The sequence below is a fragment of the Argopecten irradians genome, chromosome 12 (genome assembly GCF_041381155.1).
Source record: "Argopecten irradians isolate NY chromosome 12, Ai_NY, whole genome shotgun sequence".
NCBI classification, from domain to species: Eukaryota; Metazoa; Mollusca; class Bivalvia; order Pectinida; family Pectinidae; genus Argopecten; species Argopecten irradians.
This window is the reverse complement of record NC_091145.1, coordinates 17700783-17714806: the sequence shown is the minus strand read 5'-3', so window position 1 is coordinate 17714806 and position 14024 is coordinate 17700783. Positions and strand designations below refer to the sequence as shown.

The window sequence follows — 14024 nt, the reverse complement described above, 5'->3', positions numbered from 1 at the left end:
TTGGACACCCCTAATACAGGGCTTGATCATAGCCATACATGGCTTCATGTGTAAGGTGCTTGGACCTCCCCTGGACAACTTCCTCTGATCAAATCTAAATGAGAATCAATCACCAATCGGTGTTATTCATCATTCTTAAGGTCGTAACGGTCCCCAAATGAAAGGGAACAATCGTTCACTGTCAGAGTGGCCAGGTGCTGCTATGTGACAAAAATTTGGTTATCAGCGTAATCGGTGTGAAATGGCTCATTTACTCCATGTCTAAATCTTAATCTACAGTCATTTCCACATCTGTGTATGGTTAAAAATTTCAGGACAATTAGGGGACCAAATCGCCTAATCAGCTCCCCAACAGGTGATTGTGATTGTTCCCTGTAATAGCTTCTAGTCCTCTATAATAGGATCAGAGATGACTTCTCACTACAACCAGAACAGTTAATATCTCATAAGTTACACTTCATATACTTATTCTGGTAATATCTTATATATATGCACTTTTAAATCTAATTTCTAATTTCTATACAGTTCAAATATGTATGTTCGATTTACAAATATAATTACATTTATAAATCATTATTAGAAATTTATATTTAATGTGGAATTTCAAATTGAATCTGACATCATGCAGAGAAAAAAAATCTATGGGGTAATTTATGTGTGAAAATTACCCCCCTGGTGACATTATAAAAACTAAATGGGGAATAATATCTGCACAAATACAAAATGTGTCAATGTAAGAGAAAGTGGTTTAGAATGGGTAAGGTGTGTCTCTTTAACACCTCAACTGGAGCACACATAATCTGTCCTGTAAGTGTTTACAGCCTAATGAACCACAATAATGTGCCCGACACCTTAGGGGCTCGGTCAGTGGACAACAAAACAGCCATTCTGTACTAATCACACCGTAATCAATTCACCGATATCTCAGCAATCTGATTGGTCAGTTGATTTATTAATCGGGTCGTGTCACACCGGATATTATCATAAGTTATTAGTTAAAATATTACATGATAAATCTCAAAGTTTTTCAAAAAATTTCAATGGAAAATTGAGTGCGGTATTAAACGATAAATGAAAATAAAAATAAGATATACCGATATGTATAATTATATCGACACAGAACACCAAAGTAGTTTATGACGAACACGAAATACATCCAGTTAAATCTAAAAACAGTCAAAATTTTCAAATCAAATCTTGAAAGATGAGAAGCTTCTTACAGAAATTGAGCCAAAATTGTGAGTATCGCATTTCTCTAATCGATAAAAACAATAGTGTATGTGTTTGTATGCGGGCTTTGAAGTCACAATGTCAGAAACTAAAAATATATTTAGATTAAGTTCATTGATCTCTGCCTGTAAATAAGACCTTGGTTGACTTCCCTAATACACCCTACATATCAGATTTGCCAACATCTACATCAGCAGAAACCTCTACACATGTTCAACCCTAAACTTTTATTTAAAAATTTGAAATGCAGCATTCACTTTTTAGAGCCATGACTGTTTTCTCTTAAGTTATATATATATATTGTCGAAAACAATAATCTCTATATTGCTTTATTAAATCTTTTTTTGCTTCATATTTTTTCATTACAAATACATTACAAATCGTGCCCTTGACCTTTTTGTTACACATCTGTGACCTTCATAATGACATATCTGCTAAAGAATAAAGTGACCTTGACCTCTTACATCTGTGACCTTTACCTTCTAATGACACATTGCACAACTCTTGATTCACCATGACTGGTGACCTTGACATGTTAGATCAGTGACCTTTATAATGACACATGTTACAACTCGGATACAGAATGAGGTGACCTTGACCCATGTGTCATGAACACACGACATACATGCCTATAACTGTCTGTATACAGAAGGTGAAAAAAGATAAATTACTCATAATTTGTTTTAATTTCCATGATAAATACCATATCTGTAGGAACTAGTACAGAAAGGGAGAATGCTGTAGCAAATCTCTTTCATAGAAATATTGTATAAATTTCGGAAAGGGAAAAACTCCTTATAAATCATTTCAGTATTATCATAATAGATTTGTTTTATTTGTACTTGGAGACCTTAAGCTAAGCATGTCAACGTCCTAAAAAGTGACATTTATACCTAGGTCACCAAAACTAAAAAGTAATTGTTGTTTACAGGTCCGATGACCACCGAACTATCTTACTTAACCTCGCTATACCACAATTCGGATAGAAATTACATCAACAAACGCACCTTCAAAACACCTTTGATTGTTTATTAAAAGTTTTAATTCAATAGTACTTTATCATCCTGTTTTCTTGTCCAGTATTGGGGGGGATTGGTTAGAATCAGACAAAAATCAAATAATTGTGTCAATGTTAATTAGAATCTGGATACCAGCCATTAGAATATCAGCAAAATAAAAACACAGCAATAAATACAAAACAGAGTGATTCAATATCAACAATTACACATAGTTCGTCAATTCTTTGTAAGAGTTCTCAGTTTTCATAAAATTAAATTTAATTTCATTAATACTTACCATAATTTAGTATGCAAATACGCTACCGTTGTACACCCATCTTGTACCCCAACAAAACATTAAGATTGAGAATCCCGTCTCCCATAAAGCCGTACCTCCTGCCTCGTACTCGGACGAGAGTAACATAGAGCTGGTCCCTACTTCCTCTTTCCTTTATGGCGCTACACAGCTCGACGGCAATTGCATTGTGTCTATGTCCGTTTCGCTGTTTAGGTCCATTTTATTTGAACCAAAATTTTTATTTCACACATTCATTGTGGTTTACCCATCGGCCCTGTGTTGTTTTTCTTTTGTACGTCAGTTCGGGGGTTTTTTGTGCCTGTTTTCGACGGCCGTTTTTTTGACTGTTCCACGTCTTGCCGGTGTTTTCCGTGCGATCCGTCATTACTGGTGACGTCTTCGCTGTTTCCCGGTATTGTTTACGTTTGTTTTTGTTGCGTTTATCGCGCTGAGGGCTTCGTTGCGTTGTTATTAGGTAAGATTTGTATGTCACCTAACACTGTTTTTTAACGGTTTTTAAGCGTGTGTCGCTTTTATTTTACGTTTTTGACGTAATTTTTCTTTACCTTGTTTACGTAATTTGTCGTTGGTAATGCCTGGTATGTCCGCTCAGGGTCAGCGTCAGGGGTTCTGCTCATGGGTGTTCCCATTCTATGAGGAACGGGACCCACATGATGCATGTCCCCCTATGTCGCCCTTGTCATGAGTCCATCTCCTTGTGAACTTTGTCCCAGTTGGAGAGGCTCTTGGCCAGCCGCATTACACCAAGGCGATCTTCGCCTCACCCCGTAAGAGGGATTCGTCCTCATCTTTACGGGAGGAGAAGGAAGGCAGGCTTCTAGTTCTTGTTTCTGTTCCTGTCTCGGTAGTTCCTGTCTCTACAGGTTCTTCTCGAGATCAGGGGGTGGTCCCCTCCTGTCCAGGATGTTTCCTGGAGTAGGGGAGGGGCAGCCTGACCCTGACGTTTCTCGGTCTAGGGTCGAATTGGCTGGGAATGCTCGTCAAGCTTCCATGCTTGCCTTTCCGGGTAGGGACTACCAGCCGCCGGTCTCTGACCGTTGTCAGCGGCTCCGGCATTCCAGGTGGTGTTGCTGTTGGGGGCGGTCTTGATGCCCGGACCTATTCGTCCGAGTTTGGGTTCAGGGACTACAGACTTCCTTTCTGGGTTTGTCCGTTTCCACAGGGATTAGTGATGCGTCACTCTCTAATCCCGGCAATCAATTCTGGTCCAACTTTCCCTCCCCCGTCCATTACCTGGTCCCGGTCCTATTAGGTCCGCTCCTGAGTGTGCTGGCTCGGTTTTTCCCAGGGGTCATCCTCAGGGTCCCTGGGTTTGTTGGTCAGGTGTCCGATTTTCGGCCTCCTTTTCCCCCTGGCTTAGGGTATACGGGTGCCTGCGGGCAACCATCCTTGGGGCCCCCAAACCAAGCCTGCGGATGGTTTTGGGTTTCAGCAGCAATCCCGGCAGTGTATGGGGCCTAGCCCATACATGTCCGGGTTTCCACTTGGAGGGAGTGGTGGTCCAACCTCGTCCTTTGGGTCAGGTTGGCCCAGCCCCAGTCTCAGGCAGGCCAGTTTGGCCAGTTCTGGAGGTCACTCCCAACCCACGGGACCTTTTACCGTATTTTCAGGGATACGGTTTTTTAACCCCATGGCTATTCCTCTTGGAACCCTTGGGGTTTGGTCTCTCCCTCGCGGAGACCTGTCAGCGGTTCGGCGTTGCTCCCCCCCAACCTACTGCTGCTTCGGGTGCCGGTCCTAGAAAGGTTCGCCGGACCTTTAGGACTTCTGCTTCTCGTGCAGTCCCGTTTGTCTCCGAGTCCAAGGGTCCGAGCTTCGACCGTTAGGTCGAAGCCCTCAGCTTTCTGTGGTTAGGAGTTCGGCTCCTAAACGCCACTTGTTGGAGCCTGCTCAGGAGAGTTTTCCTGAGTCTGTCTCTTTTGCTGGCCCTTTTCTCCCCGTTGGGACCTCGGGTCCAGGCAACGAGGAGGATATGGACTGTGAGGTCGTGGGTTCGGCAGAGGATGATGATGTTGTTCATCTCTCCCCCCTGGCTGCTCCGATATTGACCAATCTGGTTTGTCGGATGCAGATCCTCAGGTTGAAGATTTCCAGGAGGAGGGGTGACCTCGAGGCTGCTGAGGTGGATGCCCAGCAGGTTTTTGTCTGGGATGCGGGCCCTTAGGGCCGATGTATCTCGGATTCTCGGGGCGGAGGTTTTGCCCACCTACCTTCCGCATCATCCATCCCGGAGTCCACCACCCTTTGGTTCTTTGGTGGCTCCACGGGCATCTGCTCAGTCAGATCGCTCACTGCCAGAAGGCACTATTGTGTCTTCAGCTCTGGCCACTGCCCAGTCTCGAGTTATGGAGAAGAATTCTTCTTCATCTCGCACGCCTGGGTTTGCCGGGTTGCAGCTCAGTGTTGGTGATTTAATCAGAGGTTCAGGCCTCTGATTATGCCATTCACGATGGACTGCTGTCCTCTCATCCAGCTAAGCTGGAGTCTAGAGCATTGGCAGCTTGGCCCGGCAAGTCAGTGGACCAGGTGGTGTTCGGCTCCAAGGAGCACCACAAGATGGAGAGCTGCTGCTGCGCCTTTCCATTCAAATTCTGTCTTATAAAGACTTTCTGACGGTTAGTCTATATAGGGTATCCGATGTGTCCTGAGAGTCGGATATCTGAGACAGAGCAGGCCGACATTCAGGACAGAGTTACCTCTGCCCTGAACAGGGCATTGAGAGCCTTGGCGTCTTTAACAGGTGTCATTGCTCGCCAATGTCTTGTTGGCTAGGCGTTTTTCTGTGTTGAAAAACCGCCCGGTCGAAGAACCTTACCGGTCCCGATTGTTTTACTGCCCCCTTCTCTGGGTCCACTTTTTTGGAGGGACTCTTCCTTCTGTTCAGAAGGATTTGAAGGAGGACTCGGTCGCTTCTGCCCTTCTTTTGAAGAGATTGCAGACCGTGAAGGCCAGTACCTCGCAGGGTCCGTGCCTCCCAAGAAGAAGGCTAGAACTTCAGCTCCTCAGTCTACTGCACAGCCGAAGTCGAAGCCTTACTTCAAGGGCAACAAGGGGAAGGGTAAGAAAGGGCAAGAAACCCTCCTGGGGGTAAGAAGAAGAGTTCCTGACTCTTTTTCTTCCCCCCTCCTTGGCCATTCCAGACGAGGGGTCTGTTCTGGAGGACTCCGCTCCTCCAGTTTTAGATTCCGGTCCTTCTCCCGCAGGATTCAGTTTCGGTTAGGAAGCGATTCTCCCGCCTGGGAGGGTCTCGATCTTCCTCGTCCCGATCTTCCTGTAGGAGGTCGTCTGTCCCTTCCTTCCTCCCAGAGTGAAAGGAAATCACAGAGGACACATGGGCCTTGTCTGAGGATCAAGGAGGGGTGGGCATTCCCCTCTTGCGGGTTCCGACCTTGGCATCAATGACCTATCTTCTCTTCCTCCTCCCCGGGGGGATCCAGAAAAGGCACTTGCCATCCAGAGGAAGTAAGGACCATTTCTTTTAAAGGGCGCGTTCGAGGAGGTGCCTATGGTGGAATGCACTCCAGGCTTTTATTTCCAGAATGTTTCTGGTTCGGAAAAAGTCCGGAGCTTGGCTGTCCCATCATAGAACTTAAGTGCCTTCAACAGGCACGTAGATTCTCCAGTCACTTCAAGATGGAGACTGTCAACTCCACGGAGCATCATTGCTTCGGTGAGACAAGAGGTGATGAGTGGGCTACTTCAGATAGATCTGATTAGGAATGCCTACTTCCCACATTCCCATCCAAGAAGTCGGCACTGGAAATACTCTCCGTTTCTACTTGCCAACGGGGAAGGATTTTCATGTTCCGGGCCATGCCTTTCGGGCTCACGACCAGCTCCTTTGGTTTTCACACCAAGCTGCTGCAGGTTGATCGGTGGGGTGAACTGCACTCCAGGGGAATAAAGAGTGTTCACATCTATTTTCGGAACGATTCCCTCAAATGCTCCACCTAGTGGCGGGAATCTTTTGGTGGGCAGAACACCCGTCTGGGTCCCTGAACTACTTTTGCTCAAATGGTCTGGCTTCCCCCTCCTTCATTCCTTCCCAGAAAGAAGTCCTCGAGGTCTCCCCTTCTCGAGACTTTGTCTTCCTGGGTAAACCGTTTCAACACGGTTCAGGGCATCTTGCCCTTTCCACCTTTGGAGAAGTTCGAGAAGGCCAGAGATCTTGCTCTGACCTTCATCAGTTGGTCACACGTCCAGGTGCGTTGGTTTCTCAGTTTTCTGGGTTATCTCAACTCCCTGGCAGATGTAGTCCCCCTTGGGAGACTTCACATCAGACCTCTCCAGATGTTTCTCCTCGCGAACTGGGTTCCTGCCAGCAGGGAATGGGAGGCTTGGCTTCCTCTCAACCAGTCCGTGAAGGAGTTTTGCACGGTGGTGGTGGACTCTCAAAGACAATGTTCTACAGGGGGTTCCGTTGTCCAAGCCAGCTCCCACCATGACCTTGTTCACGGACGCGTCCATGACAGGTTGGGGGGCTTACCTCGATGGCCATTGCCGGTCGGGGGAATGGTCTGGGGATCAGCTCTCCGAGCACATCAATGTGCTGGAGATGAGGGGCTGTTCTGTTGGCTTTGCAGGCTTTTCGAAAGATTCTGCATTCCAAGGTGGTTTGTGTGGCTACGGACAACTCTACAGTTGTCGCGTATCTGGAGAGACAGGGGGGGGGGACAAGGTCCAACGTCCTTTGTGCCCTCGCTATCCGTGTTCTTCTTCTCTGTCAGGAAATGCAGTTGACTATTCTAGTCAAGCATCTTCCAGGGCAGGTTGAATGTTCTGGCGGATACTCTCTCCAGGCGCCGCCAGCCGGTTCTGACAGAATGGCAACTAAATCCCTCGATCTTCGAGGGCATTTGTCAGGTGTGGGACAGGCCTCATATAGACCTTTTCGCCACTTTCCTCCCTGAACAATCAGCTGCCAACCTTTGTCTCTCCGGTGCCAGACCAATTGGCTTGGGCTGTGGACGCGCTATCTCTGGATTGGGAGGGGATGCAGGCTTATGCATTCCCTCCATTCAACCTGGTGGGCAGGTTTCTACAGAAGTTTCGGACGCATCATTGCTCCCTCCTTCTGATAGCGCCCCTGTGGCCGAGACAACCATGGTTTCCGGAGCTATTGTCGTTTCTGGTGGATGTTCCTCTGGTTCTTCCACTCAGATCCAATCTCCTGCGCCAGCCTCGGTCACGGGACGATGCATTCACGTCCCGAGATCCTCCACCTTCACAGCGTGGAAGCTATCTCAGGAGGCCTCGCTCAGGCAGGCTTTTCTTCGGACGTGTCAGCCCGCATCGCCCGATCAATTAGGTCTTCCTCTTCTGCCGTCTACCATCACGCTGGAAGATCTTCTGTGATTGGTGTATCGGCAGGAAGATTGATCCGATCAAGGCTTCTGTCCAGCTGATTGCAGATTTCCTTCTCTATTTATTTAGGGAACGGAATCTCGCCTCTGGTACTATTGCGGGATACCGCACGGCTATTGCCAGTGTACTGTCTTTTCATGATAGGCGAGAGGTAGGTTCTTCCACCTCGTTGTCTGCTTTGATTAGGGGCTTCAGTCTGGACAGGCCTAGGGTACGGCAGTTAGCTCCACAGTGGAACCTAGCTCTTGTGTTAGAGTCACTGAAGGGGGCTCCTTATGAGCCTTTGGGGTCTGTCTCCCTAAAGTTTTTAACTTTTAAGACTGTCTTCCTGCTTGCCCTTGCCTCAGGCCGTAGGAGGAGTGATATCCATGCTTTGTCTGTTCACTCTTCGTGCCTTTCGTTGGGCCAGAGATAGCTCTGCCGTTACCCTTCTCACTGATCCTGCCTTTTTGGCAAAGAATCAGGTTCCTGGTTTTTCGCCCAGATCCCATTAGGGATTCCTTCCTTGACAGTCTCTGTTGAGTCTGTGGGAGAATGATTCTGTTGCTGTGCCCCTGTCGAGCACTTAGGTTTTTACCTTGATAAAACTTAGGGGGGGGGCGAGGTACTCGATCTCGTCTATTCTTGCCCATTAAACAGGGTCAGCAGGATATCTCCTCCCAATCCATTTCCGAGATGGATATGTCAGGTGATCAAGATTGCTTATGAGCTATCTAATGATCTATCTCGGGCGAAATGTAAAGGTGAGGCTCATGAGGTTAGAGCCCTTGCGCTTCTTTGGCTCTCCTAAATGGGTTCCTCATTTCCAGGGACATACATGTCTGCTGCATTTAAGGCGTGGTCAGTTTACTTTTCACTGACTTTATACCTCAGGTCCGCTGTCCTCTCATTCTGAGGGACTGTTTTCCCTTGGGTCCAGTTGTTGGCGGCTCAGTCTGTGACTGTTTCCTCCGCCCAAGACATGGTATTTTTTCTTGGTTAGTTTTAACTGTATTGCGGGCAGGCACTCACGTATGGTACTCCTCTTTTCTCTGGGAGGTATTACATTTTTTCTCCCTTTCCTTCGGGGGGTTCCTGGAACCCTTTTTTATTCTCCCTACTGGGGCTTGTCTCCCTGGATTTGACGTTTGATTGGGCTGCCTGGCTTCGGGACTCTCCACTTACAGGTTATAGACGAATTCGCATATATCTAAAGTTATTGGTAACGGATTATCTGATAATATGAAATTGTTTTTTCAAGTAAAAACATTGTAATACTTACCTGTGGAGTTACCCTTCTGTTTCCTCCCCTTTCCTCCTCACCATTTTGCCCCTGTGGCTCCATACTTTTGTGGAAGGGAGACCACCGATGTAAGGTACAGGGAGACGGGATTCTCAAATTTTGTTGGGGCATCAATGATATTTTGGTAAGTATTACATCATGAAAATTGCCCTCCCTATTTCATCAATGACAATATATATTAAATAAAAGCCCTCCCTAAGCCCTCCCTAATTTCATCAATGACAATATAAGAATGTAAGCCCTCCCTATTTCATCAATGACAATATAAGAATGTAAGCCCTCCCAATTTCATCAACAACAATATAAGAATGTAAGCCCTCCCTATTTCGTCAATGACAATATAAGAATGTAAGCCCTCCCTATTTCATCAATGACAATATAAGAATGTAAGCCCTCCCTATTTCGTCAATGACAATATAAGAATGTAAGCCCTCCCAATTTCATCAACAACAATATAAGAATGTAAGCCCTCCCTATTTCGTCAATGACAATGTAAGAATGTAAGCCCTCCCTATTTCATCAATGACAATATAAGAATGTAAGCCCTCCCAATTTCATCAACAACAATATAAGAATGTAAGCCCTCCCTATTTCGTCAATGACAATATAAGAATGTAAGCCCTCCCTATTTCATCAATGACAATATATGAATCTAAGCCCTTCCTATTTCATCAACAACAATATAAGAATGTTAGCCCTCCCTATTTCATCAATGACAATATATGAATCTAAGCCCTCCCTATTTCATCAATGACAATATAAGAATGTAAGCCCTCCCAATTTCATCAATGACAATATATGAATCTAAGCCCTCCCTATTTCATCAATGACAATATAAGAATGTAAGCCCTCCCTATTTCATCAATGACAATATATGAATCTAAGCCCTCCCTATTTCATCAACAACAATATAAGAATGTAAGCCCTCCCAATTTCATCAATGACAATATATGAATCTAAGCCCTCCCTATTTCATCAATGACAATATAAGAATGTAAGCCCTCCCAATTTCATCAATGACAATATAAGAATCTAAGCCCTCCCTATTTCATCAATGACAATATAAGAATGTAAGCCCTCCCTATTTCGTCAATGACAATATAAGAATGTAAGCCCTCCCTATTTCGTCAATGACAATATAAGAATGTAAGCCCTCCCAATTTCATCAACAACAATATAAGAATGTTAGCCCTCCCTATTTCATCAATGACAATGTAAGAATGTAAGCCCTCCCTATTTCGTCAATGACAATATAAGAATGTAAGCCCTCCCAATTTCATCAACAACAATATAAGAATGTTAGCCCTCCCTATTTCATCAATGACAATGTATGAATGTAAGCCCTCCGTACTTCATCAAAATGGCAATAAAAGGATGTAAGCTCTCTGTACTTCATCAATGACTATATAAGAATGTAAGCCCTTTCACCTTTACCAATGACAATGTAAGCACCTTTTGTGTCACCAATGAAAATGTATACATTCTTCTTCAAAAACAAGTACTCTCTATGTCCTAATGCAAACATCCCAATGTAAGAATGTAAGCTCTCTCTGCTTCACCCAGGATAATGTATGTTTTTTTTTTCGATGATGCTGTGCTTTATCAAAAGACAATGTAAGCATTTTATGTCATAATTGACAATGTAAGCATAATTTGTTGCATCAATGAAGTACACAAGTTTTCTGTTTTATCAACAATATTGATATTTAGAGATGTCATCACAGTAGCACAGTAACTATACTACCACTAACCAGTAGGCTTAGAGATGAGATTGTCCTGAACTATAATAGAGAAGTTTCTTAGTTGAAGCATAACATATAAGTATATGGGTAAAACACGATGTAGGTCGGTTGGGACACTTGTAAGTTGACCAAACATTAGATAAATTGGTCTCTTTCACCTGGTGTGTGTAGGAAATAGATGAATGGCGAGGACAGACTTCATATATTGTGGTCAAGTGTCCAGTGGTGTGGACAGGAAGAGGGATTCTGAGCTCTACCACTGTGGTCAGTTGTGGTCATTCTGGGCTGGACACTTGTCACAGGTAATATCCTAATGTGGTGATTAAACAGAGGCTGGATTTATAGATAAACTGACCAAAACAGACACTCCCAGTTGTTAGCATGTGTATACACATGTAATTAAACACCCATGGTGTATCGTATCCTTAAATAGCATCTGTTTTGTCGTTAACCTCAAGGTAAATTATGTAAAAATACTCTTCATATCATATACATCTAAGTGTGAAATCATTACATGTACAAGAAGAATCATGATTTAAAAATAGATTTTCCTTTTTAATTATCCGTAACGGATATTAAAGTTTTTAAAAGTTCTGAACAGGTACTAAAAAGTAATGAATTTCTGACATAAAATTTATGTGATAAATGCTTAACAATATGCTTAATTTAAGGAAGATAGTGGCCAGAAAAAGAAGACAATATTCTGAAATGAGTTATCTCCCCTGGATTTTTTTTCCCAACTTCTGTTAATTGTAGCGTTCATTTCAAAAACTCTTATTCATTGCAAGAAAATGTTTACTATGAATCAGGATATCATGTTTTCTGATAGAGCTGACGTAGCGTCCTTAACTAATAGTTGCTAAATAGTCGTTATTATCTCCGTGACCTCTTTCAGCCTTTAATGGTGATCACAAAGACAATGACCCAAAGAAATGTCAAACAATGGTAGAGGTGCAATTTATCTAGCATAAAATCTCACAATGGACATGAAAGGCTCTCATGATTCATAAACACAATTTTCCTAAATAAAATCTATAACTGTAGCTTCCCATCGCTTCCCACCAACTTTCTGTATAAACTGTCCATTAATATAAGTTCTGTGTGACCACAGGGTTGTTATGTAGGTGCTAAAAACAAAGCTGAAACTGTTACGTTTGTGGTTGATATTATAACAACCAAATGATGCATTGTCCACTTAGCAAACACTAATCACTCAACCATTACACGGTCATCGTAGCGTTTCAGAAGTCGTTGTCACCTCAAAAAATAGGTCACATTATTATTCATTGGTCAGCACCTAAAACTCTGGTGAGTCATACTTTTTTTCTCACTTTTTTGTCATGCGGTCAATTTCCTCATAAATTGATAATGAGAAAAATGTAGATTTGTTTCATGCATAAAACATAAATCTAAATGAAATTCATCCCAGTGGGGTCAAGCTAGTACAGGAATATACCCTAATATCATTGGTCATTTTGGGTACTGACCTAATTAACGGACAAATATGGTATGCTGCAGCATATCAAAATGTCAAAAGAACTTATTAGGTTATGTCTTTATAAGGTCATTTTGATATGATGTTTACTTCCTATGAAAAACTAAGGAAAATGAGGGACATTAGATCAGCATAATCCCAGGCCCTTTTTGCCTTTTTAAAGCAGATGAATTTACTGCACACACCACACATATCATATAACAGTTTATAGAACCTAGAACATTTAATTAATTTTGCAAAAAAGAAACCAGAGTGTGGATGGATGTGGAACTCCACAAACTTTCAAAAAATCAGAGACCTTGATTTCATGTCATTAAAATTTATTAAATATACCTGGATGTTGTTGTTTGTCCTTTAAAATGTGTGCTCATGCTCTCATATTATCCATTCTAATACATCATATCATAATCCATAAAATAGAAAAACTATTCGAGTCAGGATAGGATCTCAGCCAATCAGAAGCTGTGGTGGCCATCCTGGAAATAAGGATATCTGAACCCGACCAAACAAGAGAGTTGTTTATTTTCTTACATCTATGCAAGTGTCTCAGATGTCCCTATATATAACAACAAGCATTATGTTTTTTTATCAATAACAACTGTAAGAGTAATGGATTTGTATTCACAGATTTACATGTAAATGGCACTGACTTGTATCGCTCATCTGAGACTGGAGATTCACTATTATATCGGTAAGGTGTTAGGCAATAGATATGAAGTCTTCCTAGCTGAGCTTACAGTAAGCACCTACTCAAGTTAATTTTATATACAAAGGTTCAGAATGTCAAACAAAATTTTATCATTACTAATGGCAATAACTCTGTATGTAACTGCAAGTCAATTTCCTCGTTAAAACTTTTCTGATATGTACGTGCAGGTTGCTGAGATCAGTGAATATGTTTTCAAGATATCATGTTTACGTATCGCAATAATATCATTACAAAGGGAAATAACTTTGTGAGTATAACTCTCATTTTATGACAGGGGCATGATAACGCAAGGAAAAATTGGAAATACAATCTATATAACAAAATGCACTATAAAATGAGCCAAGGACATTTGAAACAAAGCATTGAAACATGTACAACATCAGCATATCTTAACACATACACAATGTACTTACCTCTACACTTTTAAACACAACAATTTTCACGACTACTATGTTGATGAAGTTTGCTATAGATGAATGTTTATATACACTGTTGACCTGAAAGAGACAACAAACACACATCACAATAATGCTTTAAATAGCAATTCATATAGAATGTTTTAATGCAAGTTCAGATCACTATTTTCAAATTTTAGTGAGTCCCAGTACAAAGACATATAGAGGTTCTCAAAAAGTCCCACAGGAAAATGATGAATCAAAGACTGATCTCAGCGAATTCCGTAAATCATAAGATAAACGAAATACAATGTAGTTTTAATTACTAAGTAAATTAAGCATGAAAATGCCATATAATTACAGCCAGAAGACATAGAGATCTGGATTAGATGAGGCCTGGTTTTGACAAGATAAATATATGTATAGTCCATGAGAAGCTATTGTTTTTTAAATTTGATAATGTAGATCAAATACGGTTTTTTCTAGATTT

The 14024-nt window shown here is 42.6% G+C and overlaps 1 protein-coding gene across 1 annotated transcript in view; it reads right to left on the bottom strand.

Annotated features, from left to right (window-relative positions):
- LOC138304716 (A disintegrin and metalloproteinase with thrombospondin motifs 9-like) overlaps positions 1–14024 on the bottom strand; it is a 151441-nt gene that overhangs the window by 89483 nt on the left and 47934 nt on the right. Inside the window, exon 5 of the mRNA XM_069244956.1 lies at positions 13553–13636. Within this exon, the coding sequence (XP_069101057.1) occupies positions 13553–13636 (84 nt within the window). The remainder of the gene's footprint in view (positions 1–13552; positions 13637–14024) is intronic.